This window comes from Gopherus flavomarginatus, chromosome 3, assembly GCF_025201925.1.
Source record: "Gopherus flavomarginatus isolate rGopFla2 chromosome 3, rGopFla2.mat.asm, whole genome shotgun sequence".
In the NCBI taxonomy this organism is placed as follows: Eukaryota; Metazoa; Chordata; order Testudines; family Testudinidae; genus Gopherus; species Gopherus flavomarginatus.
This window is the reverse complement of record NC_066619.1, coordinates 254,668,314-254,695,108: the sequence shown is the minus strand read 5'-3', so window position 1 is coordinate 254,695,108 and position 26,795 is coordinate 254,668,314. Positions and strand designations below refer to the sequence as shown.

Sequence of the window (26,795 nt, the reverse complement as noted above, 5' to 3'; positions counted from 1 at the left end):
ATGCTGCATGTGTAGCAGTTTAGCTGGGGAACATGGCCATTTGTGTCCATGGCTGCATTACAGTGTTTGTACTTAAGACAAAATAGAGGGCTGCAAGCAGCGGTAAGCCTTGCTAAAAATAAGCTCTCGCAGGGCTGCCAAGGACAAAAAGTTTATTTAACAGGGCAGTTGAATCAACCCTGATGATTTTTATATATATCAGACTTCCCTACTCACCATTCATTACATGCATAGAGAAAGTTGGAAACAAATTCAAGTCTCTGACGTGTGGCCAGGTCTCTTTCAAATATTCATTGTGGGGGGTTGGGGCGATGTGTGGCTTAGATCAGGGGCTGGATGTGGATATTGGAACTTTTCACATAGTTTGATAGGTCAAATCAAGCTGCGGTCAGTAGCAAAAGAAAGTTACAATCGGACAGTCTATATGAACCACTGGGGTGGCCTATGCAAAGTCAGGTGGTAGACTCAGTCTAGTGGCTAATGGACAGGTGCACACATCACACAAAAAGATCACACATTATTAGTTATACCGAGACTTGTTACTTAATGTATATAGAAACTAAACTAGTTACATCTAGTGTCCTTGTGCCATTATGGCAAGAAGCACAAGTGGTGTGCGTGCAGTTAAAATCACTCTGGCAGGAATATACACTGTGCACTTAGTTAATCTATGGTACATTTAGTGCCATCTACTGGCACAATTATATAAAAGCTATTTTGAGCAGACTAAAAAAGACTGATAGGAATAAGCATTCAGGTTCATTTATCCCAGTAAAATATGTACTCATTAAGATCAAATGTAAACTTAATGCACCACATCAAAGGATACGTCTGTCTGTTCATTTGTAAGCAACAGTAAAAACAGCATGCATAATGTAAGCAGATAAAGAGCGTAGTCCAAAAAAACACCTTTTGACTAAGAGATTCCAAATCACAAAGTCTGACTAAAAAAATAGGACACTTGGGGCAAAAAGCTGCATTTCAGAACTCCAGCTCAGGACTGAGGGCCTGATCCTACAAGCCCTCTGTGTGTGTGAAAGCCCACCATGAGTTACAAAATGAGTGGGAGGGCCCTGCACACTGGGCTCTGCAAAGAGTATGGACCCAATTCTGCAAACTGTATTCATGTAAATAATCTTCACCTACTCATACAGTCCAATTGAGTTTAAGGGAAATGCTTGCATGAATAAGGACTATTGCATGAGTAACTGTATCCAGGCTCACACCCTATTATTATTCATTAAAATGGGGTGATTTATTTATGTTTTAAACATTTTTTTTGGTAATGTTCCAAGGAACTAATCACACTGGCTATAAATATACTTAGTGCAGGCAGATGCTGGGCGAGCTTCCCTCATCCACCTGCCAACTGCACCCACCTTCCAACATTGCTACTATTTTACCCCGAGGTCTCACTGAAAAAGAAATGGTGAATCAGCTCAGGTCTGTGATTAGGCCAACTGGCCACTTGGGCCTAAGATGAAACCAACACGTTTATTGTGACTTGTGAGCTATGGAGGTCATGGCTGTTTTACCACATGTAATGGAAAGACAGCACTTCCTGACGGTTTTAGATACTGCTGTTGCTGATAAAATTGGCCTTCAAAATAACATGAGGATGTCTACACTTCTGGGTTTACGAGTGTTGAGCCACAGGTTTTTGCTACTAGCATTCACACTGGAAGCACTTAGACATGCATCTAGGCTAGGGGCTGTAGAATATGAGGAAGCATACCCATTTGGGAGTGTGGGTAAGAATGTGTGTCACCATCTGACCCACCTAACTACTCACCCACTTTGTGATGTGGGTGTACCAATTACAAGGTGAACCACGCTTGAGACAACATAGTCCCCCACTGTCACTTCCACAATTCCCTGTCTGTATGTTCCTGCTTTTCAGCTCCCTCAGTTCCCTCCCACTTGTTCTCTATGGGTCAGAAGATACCCACTGTTTATGTTCCCTTGAACAGCATTTTGCCCCCTCCCCTTTTGTGCATGGAGATTGTACTGACAAATCAGATTCCTGCCTGGCCATTTCAAAATGGCTGAACCCCAGCATGATGCAAGCTGCCAGGAGCACCACACCAGGTGCTGCATGGTGATCCAGAGCCTTGACTTTAGTAGGAGCTTGCATAATATTCATCTCAATGAAAAGATTTCAGAGGCTAGCTGAGCAGGGCATCCACTGGACAGTGATACCATTCTGGGAGAAGATTAAACACCTCAAGTCCGTATACTGCAAGGCAAAGTTCTCCAACTGCCAGACTGGTCACATGGCCCACACATGCCCTGCTGGGGGGAGCTCAGCATGGTGCTTGGCACCGGTCTGAGCACTAAACACAGCATCTGACATGATTTCCTCCTGATTGCAGAGGGTCTTGTTGTGAACCAGGAGGAAGGAGAGGCAGGCATGACAGGAGCTGCCCATAGAACTTGGTGCTCCCAATCAGGACCCCCCAGCAGGATGGGTTAGCAGACAGTCCTGGCAGATCCCCTCAGGTCCTGTTTGGGGAGACAGAGTGCAGAGCTGGGGCCCTGATCCACAGCCTGGTAAGCACCAATCATCAAGTTTTCTATTATTATTGCCAAATACTTCTTCTTCAGTATATTAGGGCAGGATCTGGGGATATGACAAATAATTTTTTTCATGCAGGAGGATGCTAGATTCCAGGAGGACAAGTGTTTATCTTGGGTGATGGGTACTATACTTCGACTCCCCTACGGGACATTCCCTACAAACTGTCCCTGCCCTGAGCTACCCAAGATGGATGCCAGGTGGAAACACCACAAAAAACACTTTTTATCCTGGGTGGCAGCTGGTTAACTACAGCCATCCATAAAGAATTCCTGGCCACTCCCACCCCACAAACTACCCAAGATGGATGCCAAACAGCAGGGGAAAAAATGAAACAATTATGTAAACTCAAAACTCTGTTTCATACATAGTATCCAATTAAGCCTTCCTATAAGGGTACAGGATTCATGGCCTAAAAGGCATGAATGCAGAATTTTGCCAGTAATGCTTTTTATAAAGCCAGGATTGACTATGTAATGTGGCTATATTCCTTGTTTTTTTCATCAACTGCTTACAAGCCTATTTGGCTGCAGAAACTGGTAAAGTTAATTGTAACTGTCATTGCTTTTAGTTCATTCATCCTGTTATTGGTACAGAAATGTACTTTGCTGTTCCCTATGGTAGCACTTATACATGCGTGGGGCTTCAGAAAGTGGTAAAGTTCTTTGTGACTGTCATTAATTCATCCTGGCAACGTTACATTTGAATTCTTTGGGTAGACATTTGTCCCACGTTGTGATGATGGTGTGTCCATTGCAAGTCCATTTTTATTCTTCTGGACTCTCTGAATAGGCCAGTTCAGATGATTGCTCACGCAGCAGGTAGTGCTGTGGTCACGCAGCAGGTAGTGATGTTTTTTCTCTTGATGAGGCAAGTGATGTTTGGGGCAATCAGTGTAGCCAGTGGTATTTGCAGATTGCTGGTCTTGAGTTCACCAGGTTCTTAGGAGTTACCCTTAGCTGCTACATCATGGTGGTGCACTGAATGGCCACCCCTGACCAGTCTTAGTGCTAAAGGCCTATAGACCCACAGCAACCACTCCCCAGGTCCCTGATAGGATGGACGGGTAGCACTCCATTGGGTACCTGGACTACATAAAGAACCCAACAGGAAAAGGAAGCTGTCTGAGCAACAGACTATTGCCTACTGGTTCCTGCCTGACCCTACCTTGTTGCCCTGAAACCTTGCCCACCTCACCTCCCCAACCCACTGACCCCGCCCCTGGGATTGCACCTTCTGATAACTGACCCCTGTGAAAACTCCAGCCATTTCCCCAGACTGCCAGGATACTACTTGACAACCTGTGCACACTTAACTACTGCTCTGGACTGCCACTTAGTCGCCTCAGCCACCAGGCATTACAGTTTGCTCAGACCATGCTGGTCTCCACTGAGGATTGTTCTACCCCAAAAGGGTATAGAACTCACAGGTACAGAGCCACAAGGGATGTTGAGCCTCCAGGAGCAGATCACTTGCCTGCAGGTGGAAAACCAAGCTTTACAATGGACCAACTTTGTGCAGAAAAATCACTCCCTTCAAGAACAGCTCACAAGACTGCAAGAGAGAACATCTCCTGCAGACCCACAGCCCACATTTCCATCAGGAGCCAAACTCACAGTACCTTACCTGAGTGCTACAACAGGACCCATAGCAAGTTCTGGGGTTTAATGAAGCAGTGCATGCTCCAGTCCCTGGAAACTGGCCAAGTGCCTCAAGACAGGCAGACCCATTCGTAAACTGGACCACCAGTACCTTGGTCCCTACCAGATCTGCGGGCAGATCAACCAAGTAACCTTCAAACTTCAGCTTCCCCGATATCTTAAGATGCAACCTGCATTCCATGTCATGCTCCTTAAACTTTTCTCCAACAATCTTTTCCCCCCCCCAACGGAAACAATTTGCCCCTCCACCAGTCCAAATCCAAGGTGAATACCTGATCCACAAAACTTAGATTCACAGATATGAAGAGGGAAGATATGGATGGTACCTTGTTGACTAGGAAGTGTACAGGCTGGAAGACCAGTCTTGGGAACCATACCATCATGTGCACCCTCCAAAAAAAGCCAGAGCCTTCCACAGAGACCATCCAGACAAGCCTGCTCCTTTGGTGCCCTGCTGGGGATTATCTCAGAACCCCAGTATTGAGCCTAGGCACACTGGCATCATCCTTAGCTGCTGTGCCACAGTAAGGTACTGAAATGCCATTCCTGACCAATAACTGTAGTGCTCAAGGCCTACAGACCCATAGCAACTACACCCCAGGTCCCTGATTGGCTGGACAGGCAGCACCATTGGGTACCTGAACTCTACAGAGGCCCCAACAGGAAAAGGAAGGTGTCTGAGCAACAGACAATTACCTGCTGGTTGCTGCCTGGACTGCCTTGCTGCTTTGCCTGACCTACCTTGTTGCCCTGCCGCCTCACCTGATCTTACCCTGCTACCTAGCATCCCTAATCCGCTGACTCAGCCCCTTGGATTGGATCTTCTAGCTATTGACCACTGCGAGAAATCTGACCATTTTCCTGGACAGCCTCTTATATGGCTTGACCTTCCGGCTACCTGACAACCTGTACACAATTGACTTCTGCTCCAGACTTCTCCCTAGACTGCTTCAGCCACCGGTCATTAGAGGTGCGCCTCATAATGCAAACTTTGGTTAATTGTCATCCTGATTTCATTCCCCTCCAGGACGATGATGTCTGAAAACTTTTCATGGAATAAAAATTCCAGATGATTTCTCAGATTTCTGGGAGGAGAAAATTCTTGGACCATGCTGGTAGCTCACTAAGCCCCTCTGCTCAATGGATATGCAGTTCCATGGCCAGTTTTCTAAAAATCTCCCTTGCATAAGTTGATGGGATCCCACCACTGGAACAGCACTTTTTTCCCCACTCTAGTATTTAAAAAATATTTATGTTCTCCAGTGGTTCACCCGCCTCAAACAAAAGTTAGAGCCACTATTGGTGATTGTCCCTGACCAATAGTGTCTTGCCTTGCATCCACTCCATAAAAATGTTCAGCTTGCAGATATTGTGGAGAGTACAGCAGACTGCTATCACATGACCAGCACTGACCACAAGGGCATCCAAAGAGGTCAATAAATTGCACCATCTGACCTTTATCCTGCCAAAGACAAACTCCACAACCATCCTACAACTTCTGAGGCATGTAACTGAACCTGCTTCTGCCAGGTTCAGTGTTGTCTGAGTATGGTTTCATGAGCCATGTTAGGATCAGGTCCCTCAAAATAATGGTAGGCAACAACACGCCATTGATAATGATATTATTAGGAGGATAAGGACCCAGCTTCTCTGAACAGGTAGTGTCTAGAGCTCCTGAAAACTCATGTCAGGCATTTTGCCATTGCTACCAACATTGGTGTTTATGAAACTGTTCATGAAATGCCATAAAGTGTCCTGCCGAATGTCTACTCCACTGCATAAACCATTCACCAGCAAGAAGGGGCAGCTGATCAATCAGATCCATGGCTTGTCCCTGGGCTGGAACAGCCAGAATTTGAGCAGGTTGCACAGCCAGAATTGATTTATGGTATCGCAACCTGAAAGAACTTCCACACAGGCAGTGAGGAGGAGACAAGTTCTAGCACTGGAGCAGCTCCATGTGGAGAGGACACCAAGGACTATGGGATAAACACCTATGAATACAGGGTTGGAATAACAAGTAGCTAGAGTGTCATTCTGGACACAGCTACATAGGGTATGGCACATGTGCATCTCTGCAGTGTGGACTGGCAGCAGGCTTGACTGACATGTGGACAAATGCATATGAGCCAAGACATGGGTAAACTCTCACTGTAGACATATCCATAGTCAATGGTATATTACAGAGGTGGGCAAACTACGGCCTGCCAGCCACATCTGGCCTGCAGGATCGTCCTGCTTCCAGCTGGGGAGGCTAGCCCCGGCCCCTCCCCTGCTGTCCCCTCTCCCCCACAGCCTCAGCTTGCTCTGCCACCAGCACTCTGGATGGCGGGGCTGCGAGCTCCTGCTTGGCAGTGCAGCCTTGTGGCTAGCTCCAGCTGAGTGGCACAGCTGCCAGTCCTGGTGTTCTGAGCGGCATGGTAAGGGAGTCGGGAGGTTTGATAAGGGGCAGAGGGTCCCAGAGGGCAGTCAGGGAGCAGTTGGATAGGCGTGGGAGTCCTGGGGGGGGTCTGTCAGGGGGTGGGGGTGTGGATAGGGATCTGGGGAGTCAGGTGACAGGAAGCAGTGGGGGTTGGATAGGGAGTGGGGGGAAGCGATCAGGGGACAAGAAGCGGGGGGGGTTGGATGGCTTGGAGGTTGTGAGGGGGGCAGTCAGGAAGTGGGGAGTGGAGGGGACGGATAGGGGGGAAGGGATAGGCATAACACATATTAACGTTAATTTACTCCATAGCATATTTTTTTTCTGGGCCCAAATACCACTGGGAGGAAGCATCAAAGTATAATTTTCAAATGAGGTGTTCAGATTCAGGCTTTGTATTTTTCAATTAAAAACCCAGGGTGCTTTTTCCTTTTGTGAATCAAATAAGTATGAAGAAAAGAAGAGGGACATCTGAACTTCAACTGGGCTTACCAGGTTAGAAAGCTCTAAGAGAAGAACTAATAGTTCAAAACATTGGTAATATTAAGTTCACACAGACTAGGAACAGATTGAGCAGTAAATCTGCAGGGTCACAGAGAATAATGGATGAAGAGGAAATTGGATGGAAAAAGGATTTCCTATTTCAAATATTTTATTTTGTAGAAAGGGAATTGGAGCTATACAAATAGGATAGGCATACAAACTATAATATTTCTTCTTAGGAATATATTATGCACCCCACTATTTCTAATATCTTAGACAGAGGTCCAGAAACAAAGGCTACATCCCACTAAACTTTTTTCTTATCTTTCAAGCCATGAAAAGGGGTTACAAGATTCACCAATGCATGCCCTCGCTCCCGATCATTTTGCTACATTCAGCCTTTTTGCAGTCTTGCATTGCATTGCTTCAAAATATCTGGCCACACCCTCAGGTCGTTTAAACTGGCATAGCTCTACTGAAAGTCAATAGAGCTATGCCAATTTACATCAGCTGAATATCTGACTCATTTTATTTAGCATTCATAGACAATAATAACAGGAACAGCTTGTGTGACTTTATATTTTATACCATCCTACTGCAAAACAAAGCCTCTTGAAAGCACAGTCTGTTGTAGACCTAATACCATAATTCATACACTTCCATCCAACAAGACTTCGTGTTAAGGGATCAGAAGATGCATCAAATCCTTTTTCCACAGCTCCAACAGCAAGTAGCAGTAAGTTTACTATGTGCTGCTGAATTATTTTCAAATTTCAATAGTATCGTGAAGTAAAGAGGGTAATTTTAAATTGTGGGATACCAAGTAATTTTAAGTTTAGAGAAACAAGAAATGGCAGGCCAACTCTTAGGCCTGGTCTACATGGGGTGCGTGGGGATCAATCTAAGATACACAACTTCAGCTATGAGAATAGTGTAGCTGAAGTCAACATATCTTAGATCGAATTAAAATTACTTACTTCGCATCCTCGCAGCACTGGATTGATGGCCACAGCTCCCCCGTCAACTTTGTTTCCGCATCTCGCACTGCTGGAGTTCAGCAGTTGACGGGAGAGCAATCGGGGAATTGATTTATTGTGTCTACACTACACACAATAAATCGATCCTAGATAGATCAATTGCCATCTGCCGATCCAGTGGGTAGTGTAGACTTACCCTAATTGTTTCTCTTATCATCATCATCATCTCAGGGGTGTGATTCCCACCATTTTAGTCACAGGCATTCTTTTAAGGGACACTATAATTGAGACCAGGCAAAATAATCACAATTATTAGCAATGGCTTTATTATTAAAGAAAAGCAAAGAAAACATTAAACAAAACTCCACAAATAATGAACTGGTTACTTCCATTACAATTGCATCTGTGTGCCTCTCTGTGCAGAGTTTTGGCAGCAATACCATTGAGAGTGAACTCTTACGTGTTCTTTATCTGGTAAATTAATCCTAAAGTATATTGTTTCATTTCCCAAAATTATTGTAAATTCATTCATACTTGAACTGCCTATAGTTGGACAAAATCATTTGTTTATAAGCAGGTAGATCCTGTTTAGTTAATAATAACCACCAGCAAGTTTATACATGAGAAAGTAGGGAAACTTAACTGAATGCTATGGAATCAAAGAGAGTTACTTAGAAGAAGCCATTTAAAGAGTCATCTTAAATTAGGCTAGTTAACCCAGGGCCGTAGCAACAAAGAACGTGGCCCCCTCCGAACATATGTCCGGGGCCCCTTACAATGCAGAAACTGGAATGCGGTATTTATTTTATACAATATACAAGGTTCATATTATGTATACATAGGCCTATAGTGTACATGTATTCTGTATTTACGCAAAGCGCTTCTTTCGAGCCTTGTTCTCCGCAAATTGGTTAATCAATGTGTCATAGTCCAGAGATCTGGCAATCTTGTTTTCGATTGAGATAACTGCAAGGGCAGAAAGCCTGTCATCTGTCATGGTTGAGCGCAGGATATTCTTGATCAGTTTCATTCTGCTGAAGCTCCTTTGCACCAGCGACAGTAACTGGTGTGGTCAGAAGAATTCTGATGCAAATGCAAAGATTCGGATATATCTCCTGAAGGCTGTTCTTGTATATGTACGTTAAAAAATTGTTTGCCGTGACAAGTCCTCTCTCTTTCTCGATGACATAAATAAAACAATTCAATTCCATTATGAGTTCGTTGGCATCAATGTCTCCCATTTTTCTTTCAAAATTTTTGCTGTGATTCTCCAGTTCATTTTCTCTGTGACACTGCTTCAGGCTGTTAGCGTTGTACAGAAATCCAAACAACTTATACCACTCCACGAGTTGGACAAATCGCGACGAAACAGAAGATATGGCCTGATCAGAGAGAACAAGAAAGAACTGTGATTTGAATTTTTCTTTGGCAGAAAGACAACTCGAATCATCAGCACATTCGTAATCAAACATTCTCTTCTTACGTCACACCATGGTTTTTGGAAACACCTGCTCAATACCCATATGCTCTGCTATTTCACGGGCATTTGTGACCACAGAGTTATATTCTGTATTTCGATAGTCTTCCAAAAACTTCATTGTAGCACCGACTTCTGCCTGCAGTACGTCAGTTGACACATCTGGTGACTGAATTAATTTGCTGGTTTTATTGACGTGAAATAGTATATCGTACCACGTGTACACAGTCAGAACAAAAGGCCACGTGGTAACATGGTCTAAAAGTGCACCGGCTTCTGTTGCTGTATTGCCATCTTTCTTTTCGAGCGCATATTCTCGCAAAGATGACAAAGCATTGCACAATTCTTCAAGGTGATAACGCAATGGCTTCACAGCATCAATTCTCGACTCCCAACGAGTGTCCGATAACCCTTTAACAGATATTGGCATATGTTCTTGAAGAATATCCCAACATGAAGGTGAAGAAGAAAAGATAACGTATATTCTGTTAATCAGACCGAAAAAGTCAACGGCATATTTTGATGACTTTGCCGCGTCTGAGATCACAAGATTCCAAGTGTGAGCTCCACATGGTACATACAAGGCACGGTCATTTATTTCTAGCATGCGGGCTTGAAATCCTTTATTCTTTCCTCCCATATTTGCGCCGTTATCATAAGCTTGGCCTCTCATGTCAGCAATGTCTATTCTTAAGTTGTTCACCTTTTCAAGAAACGCTTCCAATAAGCCCTCGCCAGTTGTATCATGAACATTAAGAAAACCAACAAACGCTTAACGAATATTGACACCATCTTCACCGTTGCATTCAACAAAGCGTAACACCAGACATCTGTTCTTCATGTGACACGTCGGGAGTACAGTCCAAAATAACTGAATAATATTTTGCTTTTTTAAGCTGTGCTATGTTGGCCTCTGGAATGTTACTGGCAACAAGTTGAATCAGCTCATTTTGGATCTGTGGACTGAGGTACTGAACATGTGTCTCTGCCTTCTTAATCCTCTGTAAAAGTTCACTGAGGACAGTATCATACTTTGCGAGCAATTCAATCAGTCCCAAAAAGTTGCCATTCGAAGGATCGCCGAGCTTTTCATTACTTCCTCGAAATGCCAAGTTTCTTTCAGACAAGAAAATAACGACATCAACCATGCGTTTGACAACATTTCTCCAGAAATCTCTTTCTTTCAGAAAAGCCTGCAATTTGAGTTGGTCAATAGATGTACGGTTTACTATGCCTGACCGAAGGTCAAACCATTTCACCATACAGTCTTGATGACCTTTGCCTGTTTCATGCTGCTGAAGTCTTTTTGACAGTGCTTTCCAAGCAGATGTTCCACGACGTAGCGGTATGTCACCAGTGCCAAATAATTTACAACAAAAAATGGCATCTTTCTGAACTGAGTACATTAACCATGAACGTCTTATTTTCTCGCCATTTGCCATGGTTCGATAGAAATGAGTACTTCTGAACCTCCATCTTTCCTCGTTAAATGGAAATTCATAACTTTCATTCTGCTGTGGTGGGCCACGTGCAACAATGTCACACACTTGCCTGTCCGATATTATAGATGGCCAATCTCCTGGATCATCAGTCAGTGGTTCAGATTCAGATACTTCTTTCCCGGCAGCAGCTGGAATATCTGTCACGGTTTGTTTGGTAGAACAACTGGCTTCACCTTCGACCTCACTTGAAGCACTTCTGGATACTTCTGGATACGATTCGTCGCTGCTAGCGCTGTCCGTTTCATGTGCCTGTACCTGTACGTTGGATTGCAGCGCAAAATACGTTGACAACTTTGGAATTTTCTCAAGTTCCTTCTCAGCATCTTTTGCTGCCTTTTGTTTACTAGCTCCGCTCTTATACATTCTCTTAGACATCGCAAAGCACGCTTCTGCGTTGGAAATGATAAAAAACTGAACAACTAAATTAATAACATTTATCCGCCGACCGCCATTATGAACGCAAATACACATTCTTTGAATGGGTCCAACTAAAATTCGAAATTGACCGACAGACAACTGATGTAGCCAATAGCATTATGATGTATCATAATGACTTCACGGTCTTGTCAGTAAAACCAACATGGACTGTGCAATAGCGTCAATAAATGTCACTTACCTAGTTATACCTTACATTTTTTTTGCCACTTTTAGGGGCCCCCTTCCTTGCGGGGCCCCCTCCGGTCGAAGGGTACGGAGGGCGCTTGCTACACCTCTGAGTTAACCAATTGTGATAAAGTTCCTCCTCTACCTTGGTGAGTCCTGCACTTATTGGCAGATTTTGCTAGCCTCAGAGATCTTCCTGGGTTGGATCAGGAGTTGGGGGGGGGGGGGGCGGAACCCAGGCCCACCCTCTACCCCAGGTTCCAGCCCAGGGCCCTGTGGACTGTAGCTGTCTAGAGTGCCTTCTGGAACAGCTACACAACAGCTACAATTCCCTGGGCTACTTCCCTATGGCCTCCTCCCAACACCTTCTTTGTCCTCACCACCACTTCCTCCTGATGGCTGTTAACACTTGTGCTTGTGCTCGTGCTCGTGCTCGTGCTCGTGCTCGTGCTCGTGCTCGTGCTCGTGCTCGTGCTCGTGCTCGTGCTCCATTCAGTTCAGTTCAGGGCAGGCAGGCACACACACCACTAACTGGAGTGAAAACCTTTTTATACCAGGTGTCCTGATTAGCCTTAATTAATTCTAGTAACTTCCCAATTAGCTACAGGTGTCCTAATTAGCCTGCCTGCCTTAATTGGTTCTAGAAAGTTTCTGTGTCCTGGAATAGTCCCTGTTATCTTACCCAGGAACCTGGAGCTGAACCTGGAGCTAATGTATCTACCTTTGACCACTCTCTTATAGCCATCTGGCCTGACCCTGTCACACAATATAAAGAATTTAAAATCCAATTAAGTCCCACTATTTCTCTGTTTACCAATGTTTAGCCCTTGTCTCCTCTCCAGGAATATATAGTCTAACCATCTGGTGACTAACCAGAGAAACTGTTCATATTTTAAAGTTACAGTTGAATTTCAATATTCCAATAAAATCACTACAAGAGTTTTAAAATCTAATCTCTTGGCAGTGTCTTAGTTAACTTTTTCTCACCAATCCACATTCAACTCTTGGGGAAGTTTTCCTTGGCTTGTTCTCTTCTTGAGTCTTCTGTTTTTCTTGCGTGTCTCTTGTAGCCTGCTTGTAGAGATTGACAGGATAAGTTATGGAGTGCTTGCTGTTTAAGCAGAGTAGCAGAGAGGGTGTGTATGTGAGAGGTGTTCACTTCAGAGTTTTTTATACTCTTCTCCTTCCTAATTCCATGAAATTGTAGGAAAACACACCTCTTCCAGGTTTGTTTAGATTCAAAGTCGGTTGCTGTCACTCTTTCACTGGCTCCATGCCTTTGGGATTGGCTTAGGTGACACCTAGAGCTCTTGAATATGCATCTAATTGCCTTTGTTCTTCTTGTGGCAGGACAGCACCAGACAACAGGGAGGGCTAGCTCAGTGGTTTGAGCTTGGCCTGCTAAACCCACAGTTGTGAGTTCAATCCTCAAGGTGGCCATTTAGGGAACTGGGGTAAAAATTTGTCTGGAGGTTAGACTAAATGATCTCCTGAGATCCTTTGAACCTTAATATTCTAAGTTTTAACTCTCTCTTTTTATTCAGTTCACTTTCTGAGATATTTCTTCTATTTTATTAGAGTTTGTCAGGAAATGAAATTCCATTTTTAAAGCATCCAAAACACTCCTATTCTTTATATACAAGTGTTTGGCTCCCAAAACAGTTTTTTTTTTAAATTAAATAATTCGCAGAAATCCTTTTGCTTAAATAGTTATTTAACGAGTTATTAATTCTTTATAACAATTTTTGGAAAGATGATTGTGTCTTCCTGAGGGAGTTATTTGACCACTGCGAGGAATTAATTAATTAATTCCCCATTAATATAAATATTCTACACTTAAATGTCTTCTTACATTACTAATAGATAAGCAAGGTCACTAGATCCCATGTGCGTACATAAAGCATGTTACCATTTATAAAGCTATGATATGAGGAGCTTTGCATGGGGAAGAGGGATAGCTTAGTGGTTTGAGTATTGGCCTGCTAAACCCAGGGTTGTGAGCTCCATCCTTGAGGGGGCCACTTAGTGATCTAAAGCAAAATCAGTATTTGGTCTTGCTACTGAAGAAAGAGGGCTAGACTCAATAACCCTTCCCTTTAAGTTCTATGAGATAGGTATATTTCCATATATTATTATTTAGCTAACATATTTGCAAACATGCATTTCACAAAGTTGTCTGACATTTCATTTAAGAAATAAACAAAAGGTTTAAAACATTTCCAAGTACACACATGTTTCCTATAAACTTTTCTGAATGACAATTTTAGGGTAATTAAAAAATTCATTTCATGAAAGATATTTATAGACTTTGTTGTGTGGATTTACTTAGAAGTTTCTCTTCGGAGGGTGAAAAAGCCCACTTTACCCCCAGATTTATCACTGTGATAATTCAACCCTACATTCCATTTCACAAGCAGGTCTCTTCCTAAAATGTGAATGTTTTACATTGTTTGTCTTGAGATAAGGATGACATTTGTATCAAACCGATATTTATATAAGTGGGAGGTATTTGGTCTAGATGAGACACTTTAAGGTAATGAACATGGTTTTCTGATTAAGGAGGGGTAACTTCCTGACATTTGGCTTGTCTCCATGGTGATAGAAACCTCATGGAATTTCTTTGATTAGCTTGAATATTTTGTGTCATAACTAGCTAATCATAATATGTACTGTTATATTTTCCAACATCCTGGCTGTAACATACTTAATATTAACATATCTTAATATTCCATAAAGACACAGACAACTTTGTAATGGCCTAGCCAATGACCTAACAAAATAGTTTTATTAATATCATTTTTCACCAATATTAAGGTATTTTTCTCACAGTACGCTTGCACTTGGCCTTCTAAGAACAGCTGACTTTGCCTCCCAACCTTCTCCCCCTACCCTCCCACAAAAAAGAGAAAATGACTGATAAAACATCCAGTGTGGTATAGAAAGAATATGAATTATAAAACTTTAGAAATATTTTACTTTTCTAACCATAATTAGGATCTCTTTGTTGGGAAGAATGGGTTTATTTCTTTCAATCCATATTCTGCTCTTTCTATTCATATGTGGATATCTCTATCTACCATGGTTATGGAGGCATTAGAAATGCCTTGTATGAATAAATTAGACAGCTAGACACCAGTGAAAGATTTGTATCTTTCTAAGTGGCTTATATCATCCCCATCACCTTATCATAACACCTCACAATCTTTAATGTACTTATCCTCACAACACTCCTGTGAAGGAGGAAAGTACTGTTATCCCCATTTTACAGATGGTGAACACAGAGAGATTAATCAATTTGCCCTAGATCATACAGGATGTCTGTGGTGGAGTAGGAAATTGAACTTGGATCTCCTAAGTCCTAGCTAAAGCCCTAATTCCTGGACCTTCCTTCTCTCTGGTTCCACTAAGAAGAGTGAAATATCGGGAATGAGCTCTGCTCTTGGAATCAAAGAGAAGCATTTGGCTTATTGTTCTAGCTACCTGATTACAGAGAAAATTTGATGTTCTTGTTGCTATCCCTATTGTAAGGGGCTGCATTCATTTACAAGACTTAAAACTGCCTTCTGATTAGAATTATTAGAATTGCCACATTTGAGAATGTGTTCAGTGAGCAGAGGTGAAAGTGAGCCAGTACGGGCTGGTACAGTGTACCGGTAAGAAGTGGCTGCTGGTACAGGCCCGTACACAGCCGATGTTAAAGCACTGCCGTGGCAATGCTTTGACATCGCTAACCCTTTTGCCCCTCCCCCTCTCCCCCCATTGGCGGCCCTGCTGGTAGGGTCCTTAAACCACTGCCGCAGCAGGGCTTGAATGTCACTGTTCCCATCCCCCCCATGCGATTTAAAAGGGCCCAGGGGGCTCCCAGACGCCGCTACTGCAGCAGCTGCTGGAGCCCCGAGCCGTTTAAATCACCACTGGAGCCCTGGGCAATGTGGGCCAGGCAACGCTGAAGGGCTGGATCAAGGAGGCTGAACCCCTCCAGCTCCGCCCCTTCTGGTTGAGGCCCCACCCCTTCCAGGCCAGGTAAGACTTTTAAGTTACTTTCATCCCTGTCAGTGAGACAAATTTGGGTACCATGATGTTGCAACATTTCACTTGCAATATGATGATATTGCTTTGAAATGGCACCATGTTAGACAAAACATCACAACATAGTGACACAGTGTTACCATGTGATGTTGATTTGCTGGCTCCAAAGTTATTTCAGGTTCATTTAAGGTTACAGGTTCGCCCCGTCAATACTCAGGGCAATTCCTAAAAGGGGAAACCAAGATTGGTTACCACATTGCCATTATTATTATGTGTACTCTGGTAGTACCTCAGGTACCTCGAACAAGGATCCGGGTACCCCATTGTGCTAGGTGCTGTCCATGCGTATAACATGAAAAGATGGTTCCTGCCCTTCCATGCTATGTACCTTGTAATATCAGCTCCTGCACTTTAGCACATATGGAGGAAGCTCCTAAAACTTTAAGGAGATGACCAAATATGCCTAGGTTATAGAATTTTATTTTAGTCCATTTCCCATGTGCTTCCTTCTGAGAGCGAGAAGAGGCAAGAATTTGATTTATTTAGTTTACCTAGAAAATCGCAGTGGTATATAAATATTGTGTTTCCAGGAGCATCCAGAGTGAGATTTAATTATAATGCTTCCCTCCACTCTGCACAGCATTCTCACTACATCAACCCAACCACAAATGTGCCTTATGCAGCTATTTTTAGGTCTGAAATTTTATCCAGGTTAGAACTGGATTAGTGACAGCACACTGCTTAACCTTCGAGCAGAAGCTCAAGACTGAGCCATTTCAGTATTTCCAGCTGGGAATCATGCCTTTAGCAAAACACAATACTGTTCAGATAGTACATGGTAGTCTCCTGGCTGTGAATACTCAGTGCATAGGAAAGGGTAGTATTAAAAATTGATTGGACTTCAATCCTTGGGCAATTGTGCCAAGAAATGATGGTTCGATGGTTCTAGACAAGCAATTTACAGAGTGTCATCAAGAATCCACATGTCCTTCCATAGGAAATTCCTTTCTCTATTCCAGCACTTGCAGATGAATGGATGAATTTACAACGTTGTGAATGGAACTTCTTCACACAACATACAGTCAATCTGTGGAACTCATTCCCAGGGGATTTTATGAAGGCCAAAACTGTAACTGGATTAAAAAAAATTTTGAAGTTGATGTTGCTCAGTAGCTATTAACCAAGATGGTCAGGGATGCAACACTATGCTTTGGGTGTCCCTAGCCTCTGACTGCCAGAAGTTAGGAGTGGATGACAGGGAATGGATCACTCAATGATTGCCCTGTTCCGTTCATTCCCTTTGAGGCATCAAGCATTGACAACTGTCAGAAGACAGGATATTGGGCTAGATGGACCATTGGTCTGACCCAGTATAGCCTTTCTTATGTGTCTCTTGAGATTACAATGATATCATAGCTACACCACAGGACTGAAGGTCAGGAGACCTAGGTTACATTCCCTGTATTGCCAGTAAGACTTCCTCTGTGACCTTGAGAAAGTCACTTAATGGCTCTCTGCTTCAGTTTCCCCATCAGTAAAATGTGGACAATAATATTTATTTTCAGATACATCTTAAATAATTATTGTTTATAAAGTGCTTTGAGATCTTGCATGGAAGGTACTCTATGAATGCACAGAATTATTATGACAACCGATGATTTCCAAAAGCAATCAACACTTATCTCTATAATATTCAAGCATTGTTTGAGAGTGACATTATTTCATGGTAAGGAAGAACCTCTCAACTTTGAATGTACTAAGAATACGTGTATCTTTGCAGGATGACAGAAAGGCACAAAGAGTTCTGTGACTTCTGGCCTCCCAAAAGATGTACTATATTGAATCAGGCACCCTGGAAGCCACAAAAAGACCATCTGAAGTATGTCAAAATATATGCATCATCCACAGGCAGTTGTTTTACAGGGGTACTGTGGCCAAGAGGCAAACAGAGAGAAACTGAAGCAAAAAGGATTTAGATGGAGTTCAGATTACAGTTATATTCTCAGTTTATAACACTAGGAAATAAGTAGAAGGCCCAAAAGACAACTGGTTGATGCTGGAATGTGCAATTCCCGTTCATTCAGGGCAATGGACCCCCATGTTTTCTGTGTCTTTGTACAATGAATTATAGTAAATCAAGAAGAGAGAGTTTATTATGACCACCTTGAGTCTGTAAGTACCAGCTGAGACAGAATGTTTTGATTGGCAGCAAGTGGAGTCATTAATGCTCCCACTTGCCCACCCCCTCTGTTGGAAGTGAAATGATTTAGAAGTGGTGAAATGGAGGATACAAGGTGATGGGAAACCTAAATTGCAACATAAAATCAACAGTGCCTACCTGTACCTCGCTAGTTTCACAGTATGGGCTATCTGATTCCTGTTGCCTCTCAGGAGTTTTTCTGGAGTGAGATTGAAGAAATTCTTTGTATCTGGGAATATCCTGATTTTGCCTGATAAAATCTTCAAGCCTTAAAACCTAGGATGGCAGGCGAGAACAACAACAACAACAACAGATGAAAACTTCCCCATTCCCAAAACCCATCTGTTTATCTTTAATGCAATCCCAGAGAAGCAAGTTACAGGTCAGTTAATTTGTTATTCTGGGCAGGACATCAAATGTAATGAGATGGAAAAGCAAATATGGTGTTGAGCATCATCAGTGCGTTTCACCATTGCACTGAATTCACTTGTAATATGATGAGAACAAGGAATTTCCTGACCTCTGATAACTTGTTTCCCATGAGATAAAATGTTAAAAATGCTCACCGGCAAAAATCTCTCAGCAGCATATGAAAAGGAAATATTATGTATGGAAAGTTTTAAAACAGGCAACATTTCCCTAAGAGACCTGGCTGTTTCAAGGGAAAAAGCTGGGAGAAGATAAAAATGCATTCCAGATTCATGTAGATCAAAATTCACAATTGTCAGCATTCTTACAGGTGTACTGTTTCCCTGGGTAAAGAAGTGCTTTTGTCAGGGTTCTGTTTTTATTTTGACAGGCAAATTATTTATCAAACCTTCAGTCATTATACTCCATAGGATGAACATTTTGACAAACATACTTATTTGGAGAATGCATGTTATTTAGCCGATAGACTATCCACAACAAGTGCTACAAAGGAATAATCAGGATTTTAACATGTCTCAAACTTATTTTTCAGCTGGATTCTGTATTAGAATAGACACTTCCATGCTAAAAATGAATTAGGGATACACTGTGACTTAGCACTGCCCTTAGCAAGGCCTGGTGTGTAAGCTGCAGCACCCTGGGAGACATTGTGACTCAGAGACACACCTCTGGGTCACAATTGCTCCCCTGCATCCTTTTCTTTCCTGGGAGTGGGGTGCAACTAATTGCTGCCCTATACCAGCAGTAAATTACTATCTATCCCATGCTAGCTGAGCTACTCTGGCTAGTCAGCATGGAGGATAGAGCCAAAGTTCCATCCATTCCTTTCCCCTCTCTGCCATGTGCTCCATGGAACGAGTAAGCAGGCAAGCAGCCTCACTTCTAGGCACCTAGATCCAAGATCTGGGGGAGCCCATATAGGGGAGCTAGTAAGGTTCTTATTCCCCTCTTGCATGGGCACATAGTCCACTCCCTCATTAAGTCAAATTTCTCATTGGAGAGCTATGGAACAAAAAACAAACAAATAAAAAGGAGTAAGTCTATATGAAGCTCAGTGAAAATTAATATCATTTTGTTAAAATCTTTGTTGACATTTAAAAATACTTTCTGATATTTCTACCTATAGTCTTTGCAAATTTCCTTGAAGGATATCACAGACAGCAAGGATTATGAATCTCATTAAGAACCTTCCGAATCAGAAGAAAAATTAAGAGTCCTTTTAATATCAGGTGGATTTATGCCCACATACCTCAAGTGAAGAGTCCTGAAGTTTCCTATTTAGGGCTTCTTTCTCCTTTTCTAGCTGCTTTATTTCATTCTCAGCATTCTTTCTTAATTCCTCTAACTGTATCTGAAGCTCCTAAAAGTAAATAAAACAATTACAAACGTGCAGGACCATGCCCAGAGTGTACATCATAGAAGAAGGAAAGAAAGTATCTCAGTAGGGTGGAAGAGGTATGGACAATATGTTTCAGGAACATGAACAGAGGCAGATCATAGGAGTCTATATAGTTCTATGAAAGCTAATAATAATACTTAAGCACTTGAATGGCACTTTTCATCCAAGAATCATCACAGTTTTTTTGCAAAGAAAGTTAAGTCTCCTTGTTCCCATTTTAAATCTGTCTGTTTAAATTAGGGTTTTCTGTTGCACCCATCACTGTAGTATCCAAGTGCTGCTGCATGATGAAACAGACACAGAGGAGGGAAGTGATCTGGCTAAGGTAACAGAATAAATCAGTAAGAGAGCTTAAAATAATGGTCTTGACTGAAAGCCAGTCCAGAACTAGATCATATTGTCCCTTAGCAAAGGGCTGCAAAAGCATTGGCAGAGAATGCATATTAATAGATATAATGGAGTTCGGTTACTAATTTCTGCATTTTAGAAAATCAGAAAATACAGTTATGAATCAATCTCATAGACTCATAGACTCATAGGTCAGAAGGGACCAATCTGATCATCTAGTCTGACCTCCTGCACAAGGCAGGCCACAGAACCCCACCCATCCAATTTTATACAACCCCTATCCCAGGACCGAGTTATTGAAATCCTCAAAAATGGTTTGAAGACCTCAAGCTGCAGAGACACCACCAGCAAGCGACCCGTGCCCCACGCTGCAGGGGAAGGCGAAAAACCTCCAGGGCACCTGCCAATCCGCCCTGGAGGAAAATTCCTTCCCAACCCCAAATATGGCGATCAGCTAAACCCTGAGCATGTGGGCAAGAGTCACCAGCCAGCACCCAAGAAGGAGTTCTCCGCAGCAACTCAGTACCCATCGCATGCAACATCTCCCCGCAGACCATTGAGCAGACCTGTCTGGTGGTAATTCAAGATCAATTGCCCAAATTAACGATCCTATCATAACATCCCCTCCATATACTTATCAAGCTTTGTCTTAAAGCCAGGAAAGTCTTTTGCCCCTACTACTTCCCTCGGAAGGCTATTCCAGAACTTCACTCCCCTAATGGTCAGAAACCTTCGTCTAATTTCAAGTCTAAACTTCCTAATATCCAGTTTATACCCATTCGTCCTCGTGGCTACATTAGTACTAAACTTAAATAATTCCTCTCCCTCCCTAACGTTAACCCCCTTGATATATTTATATAGGGCGAGCATATCCCCCCTCAGCCTTCTTTTGGCCAGGCTAAACAAGCCAAGCTCTTTGAGTCTCGTTTCATAAGGCAGTTTTTCCATTCCTCGGATCATCCTCGTAGCCCGTCTCTGAACCTGTTCCAGTTTGAATTCATCCTTCTTGAACATGGGACACCAGAACTGCACACAGTATTCCAGATGGGGTCTCACCAACGCCGTATACAACGGTACTAACACCTCCTTATCCTTGCAGGAAATACCCCGCCTGATGCATCCCAAAATCGCATTTGCTTTTTTAACAGCCGTATCACATTGGCGACTCATAGTCATCCTGCTATCAACCAGTACCCCAAGGTCCTTCTCTTCCTCCGTCGCTTCCAACTGATGCGCCCCCAACGTATATCCAAAATTCTTATTATTAATTCCTAAATGCATGACCTTGCACTTTTCACTATTGTATTTCATCCTATTTCTATTACTCCAGTTAACAAGGTGGTTCAGATCTTCTTGAATAGTATCCCTGTCCTTCTCCGTGTTAGCAATACCCCCCAGCTTCGTGTCATCCGCAAACTTTATTAGCACATTCCCGCTCTTTGTGCCAAGGTCAGTAATAAAAAGGTTAAATAAGATCGGTCCCAAAACCGATCCTTGAGGGACTCCACTGGTGACCTCCTTCCAGTCCGACAGTTCACCTTTCAATACGACCCTCTGGAGTCTCCCCTTTAACCAGTTCCTTATCCACCTTACAACTTTCATATTCACTCCCAGCTTTTCCAATTTAACTAACAGCTCCCCGTGCGGAACCGTGTCGAACGCCTTACTGAAATCTAGGTAAATTATATCTACCGCATTTCCTTTATCTAAGTAATCCGTCACCTTCTCAAAGAAGGAGATCAGATTGGTTTGGCACGATCTACCTTTAGTAAATCCGTGTTGCAATTCGTCCCAATTACCATTGACCTCTATGTCCTTAACTACTTTCTCCCTTAAAATTTTTTCCAAGACCTTACATACTACAGACGTCAAGCTAACAGGCCTATAATTACCCGGATCACTCTTTTTCCCTTTCTTAAAAATAGGAACTACATTAGCAATCCTCCAGTCATACGGCACAACACCCGAGATTATCAATCGCTTAAAAATTCTCGCTAACGGGCTCGCAATTTCACGTGCCAGTTCCTTTAATATCCTCGGGTGGAGATTGTCCGGGCCCTCCGACTTCGACCCATCGAGCTGTTCAAGTACGGCCTCCACCTCAGTTGCAGTAATATCCACTTCCATATCCACATTCCCGTTTATCATCCCTCCATCATCGCAAGGTTCCTCACTAGTCTTATTAAAAACCGAGGCAAAGTACTTGTTTAGATGTTGGGCCATGCCTAGGTTATCCTTAACCTCCATTCCATCCTCAGTGTATAGCGGCCCCACTTCTTCTTTCTTTGTTTTCTTCTTATTTATGTGGCTGTAGAACCTTTTACTATTGGTTTTGATTCCCTTTGCAAGGTCCAGTTCAATGCGGCTTTTAGCCTTCCTCACTTTATCCCTACATGTTCTGGCCTCAGCAAGGTAGCTTTCTTTACTGATCCTGCCTTCCTTCCACTCCCTGTAAGCTTTCTGCTTTTGTCTAATCCCCTCTCTGAGTTGCTTGCTCATCCAGTTTGGCCTGCAACTCCTGCCCATGGTTCTTTTCCCCTTTCTCGGGATGCAGGCTTCCGACAGTCTCCGCAGCTGTGACTTAAAGTAATTCCAGGCCTCCTCCACATTTAAATCCACTAATTCTTCCGTCCAATCCACTTCCCTAACTAATTTCCTTAACTCTTTAAAATTAGCCCTCGAGAAGTCAAAAACCCTAATCGCAGATCTACATTTGTTTATCCTTCCATCTAGTTTGAACTGAATCAGCTCATGATCACTCGAACCAAGGTTGTCCCCTACCACCATTTCTTCTACGAGGTCCTCACTGCTCACCAACACCAAGTCTAAAATGGCATCCCCTCTCGTAGGTGCTTCAACTACTTGATGAAGAAATCCATCCGCTATCACATCCAGAAAAATCTGACCCCTATTATTTGTGCAAGTACTCGTCCTCCAGTCTATATCCGGGAAGTTGAAGTCCCCCATAATCACACATTTCCCCTTTGTGTTTACTTCATTAAAGACATTAAAGAGGTCTCTATCCATATCCCAATCCGATCCCGGCGGTCTGTAGCACACCCCAAGCACTATCTCAGGGGAAGCTCTAGTTGCTTTTTTACCCAGCGTGATTTTTGCCCAGACGGACTCCGTCTTATCCATTCCATCGCATCTTATTTCGCTACATTTAATTTCATCATTGATGTACAAGGCTACTCCCCCACCTTTGCCTTTCTTCCTGTCTTTTCTGAACAGCACATAGCCTTCAATACCCGTGCTCCAGTCATGAGTACTATTCCACCAGGTTTCGGTAATCCCTATAATATCCGGCTTCACTTCCTGCACGAGTAACTCCAGTTCCTCCATCTTGTTACCTAGGCTCCTCGCATTAGTGTACAAACCTTTTAATTTTCGGCGTTTGGCGTCAGTGACATTCTTTCCCCCGTCGTGCACAAACTGTCTGCCACCAGCATCACCCGTTACTCTGGTTTCTACTCCACTATTCCTCCTTGGATCAAATCTTGGGGCCGCAAGGGTATCCCCGCTCACTTTGTTTACTTCCCTCTCCAGGTTATGTTCTGGCGTGGAGATCTCCTGAACATTTCCCAGCCATCTCCCCCAACTTTCTAGTTTAAAGCCCTCTTGATGAGGTCGGCGAGCCTCCATCCTAGAATCCTATTTCCCTCCTTGCTGAGATGAAGTCCATCCTGAGCAAACAGTTGTCTATCCGTAAATGCGTCCCAGTGACCGTACATCCCAAAGCCCTCCTTATAACACCACTCCCTGAGCCATCTGTTGATCGCCATAATCTTGTCCCTCCTTCGTCGCCCCGCTCTAGGAACTGGCAGAATCCCACTGAAGATCACCTGAGCCTCGATGTCTTTAAGCCTCTTCCCCAGTCTGAAATAGTCCTCCTTGATACAGTCCAGTGAGTAACTAGCTGTATCGTTCGTTCCCACATGAAGGATAATCAACGGATTTTTTCCCGCTCCCACTAAGATCGTATTCAGGCTCAAGTCCACATCCTGTATCTTAGCCCCCGGCAGACAGCACACTCTTCTGTTCTCCCGATCCGGTCTAGTTACAGGCCTGTCTACTCTTCTCAGTAGAGAGTCTCCAACCACGTAGACTTGCCTTTTCCTGGTGACAATGCGATTCTCCGGTCTATCCCCCACAGCAGCTGGCTGTGATTCCTCCAGATTTGTATTTGACCTCACAATCCTCCTAGGGCTCGTACTTGATGTTGCCTCCACTGACTGCTCCCCTCCATCTGCAGGACTAGCTGCTTGCCTCTTCTTCCTTGCCGTTACTCCTTCAGCAGCCCGCTGTGTTCCATCTTCATTTCCCAACTCAGCAAACCTATTCCTGAGTTCTATTTGTCCATCGCTGGCCCGTCTTATCCTCTGTCTGGTTCTCCTAGTGACATGCTTCCACCGTCCACTTTCCTCACCCAGCAGTCCCTCCTCAGAGTCCTTAGGTCCTGCTTTTGTCCGCTCGCCTGAGCTTGTCCCCTGTGCCTCATCATGTCTGTGTTCCATCATCTGCTCAAATCCCCTTCTAAACTCAGCCAGAGTTTCCACTTGCATCTCCAGTCCCCTTACCTTTTCCTCCAGCAGCTCTATCAGACGACACTTCATGCAGATGAAACTCCTTTCAGGTGCTCCCTCTAGGACCATGTACATGCCGCAGCTGCCGCACCCAGTCATCCTCAGTGTGTCTGCACCTGCTGCCTCTGCCTCCATTGTAGCGCTGCAACTCTGTGCCTGGCAATCCACAGCTCACACCGCACCGCAGGCCACCGACCAGCGCAGGGCTGCCTCTTCCCTGGTCTGCCTTCCCGGTTCCTCTGCCTTGGTCTCCCCTGCAACCTCCCCCTGGAAACTCCCACTGAAACTCCCCTGTTAGCCGCTCTGTTCGCCGCCTCCTGTGCCGCTGCAGCTGACTGTGCCGCTGCCTGAGTGCCTGGCTCCTTACTCATTACTTTGCAAGCAACTTTTATGTGGAAAAACCATTCAATGCAAGTCGTCTACAAACAACCCATTAGAAACTGTTATCCTTGACCCTTGATGAAGCTTCCAGCATAACTGAATTGTGGTAAGGATTTCCATGTGAGGGCGGAAGGGAATTTCAGCTGAAGAAATCAGATACACTTTCTCATGGCTTATTTTCAGGATTCACACTCTGTTGTGTCTTTTCAAGGCTGCTTCCATGCATTCCGCATAGCCATAACAGTTTACTCAATAATAGATACTGCAGTCCTGGAGTGTCTCTCCTTACATTAATTACAGAATCATCTAAGTGTCTTGTTCTGTTTCCATGATCAGCATAGACTTACACTGGCTGTGGTCTCAATCTTCCACCAAAAAGCAGCTTGGAGTGTTAAAACTGCAGTGAGTAGATGACATTTGTCTGATATTGCATCTGTGTTCAAGAAGGGTTAATCTAAAGTTGTATTAATGTGCGAACCATCCACCACATTTTTAAAGAGGTATTTACTATATAATCAAAGTCTGATGACTGGTAATCTCAGTAGAGTTTCTAGTGGAAAGGTGTGCACATCTCAGAAATCACCATTAGAACTGCAACCTTAATGACAACCCCAGTGGAGAAATCAAGAATTAAATGAAGATTGAACTGCCACCTCTCACCCTTAGAAACTGTCCCTCCAGTTCAAGGTTGATGCCCATTGGCAAGAGAGTGATTGGAAGCTTGCTGTGATGCTGGCCATGCTGTATCTGCTCAATGGATGGAGGATTTCAGTGTCGAAGGTTGTCAATTCAGTGCTTTTATAGTTAATTAAACCTCCTTTCAGGGCATGCACAACTTTGTACACATCATTGTCAAAGCAGAAGGTGGGGATTTAGCCAGTTTAACTCATCTAACTCTCTGTGCTCTGAGCTGAATATGTATCCCTTAGTGTCTGAATATCTTCACAGAGTGTTCATTTGCTGTAGAAAGACTGAATATTCAACTCTTAAAAATTTCCTTGAGCAATCTAGTATTTTAAGCTCATTTGCATACTTGTTTTTCTCATCTGTGTCAACTTGCTGACTGAAAACATTTCTCCAGCAGGCCTTGAGCGACCACTTCGGTGGGGGGGACGGGGAGGGCAAGGGGGGGAAAGCGGGAGGGTGCTGATGCCAATTCTAAGAACTTCAGGCCCAATGGAAGTCTCTAATGTTTAAAGCAGAATGACTTAAAAACATTCAACATAACACAACGTGAATGTAAACTCCTGAAGAGACAAGTAATATAATTAAAAGGAAGGTACAATGTTAGCAAACACAAGCAAAGACCATGGAGTAATGAGGATTTCTCATAGCTAATAATTAAGCTAATGGAAATCTAGCACCAAGTCACAGTGTGGATGTGCTGTGAACTGGCAGGAAGAGATTGACAGAGAACTGAGAAGAGAGTTGGAAAAGACAAAATTAGTTTTCAAAGAAAAGGAGAAGAATAAATAGTCTTGTGGTTAAAGCACTGAAGATCAGAGGCGTACACAGGTTTCCTGTGCGACCTTTGGCAAGTCACTTAATCTCTCTGTACATCAGTTTTCCTAAATTGAAATGAAGGTATTATCATAATCTCCCTACCTCATGAAGCTGTTGAGGGACTTAACTCATTAGATCCTGGGACAGGAGTAACCGTAGCAATGAAAAATCTTATTTGACAAAAACAGGTTTTGTTTTACTGTTTATAGAAGATGCCCCCAAG

At 43.4% G+C, this 26,795-nt stretch overlaps 2 protein-coding genes across 8 annotated transcripts in view; one reads left to right on the top strand and one right to left on the bottom strand.

Annotated features, from left to right (window-relative positions):
- The window catches only part of FAM184B (family with sequence similarity 184 member B), a 122,951-nt gene that overhangs the window by 24,008 nt on the left and 72,148 nt on the right, over window positions 1-26,795 (bottom strand). For 6 of the 7 annotated variants that reach the window (XM_050947443.1, XM_050947445.1, XM_050947448.1 and 3 more), the window contains 2 exons: window positions 19,605-19,715; window positions 18,065-18,202 (listed from right to left, as the gene is read on the bottom strand). In XM_050947443.1, the coding sequence (XP_050803400.1) occupies window positions 18,065-18,202; window positions 19,605-19,715 (249 nt within the window). The remainder of the gene's footprint in view (window positions 1-18,064; window positions 18,203-19,604; window positions 19,716-26,795) is intronic. The other variant, XM_050947447.1, reaches the window with a different exon arrangement.
- Window positions 1-26,795, top strand: part of MED28 (mediator complex subunit 28) — a 76,796-nt gene that overhangs the window by 34,528 nt on the left and 15,473 nt on the right. The gene's annotated exons all lie outside the window — the stretch shown is intronic.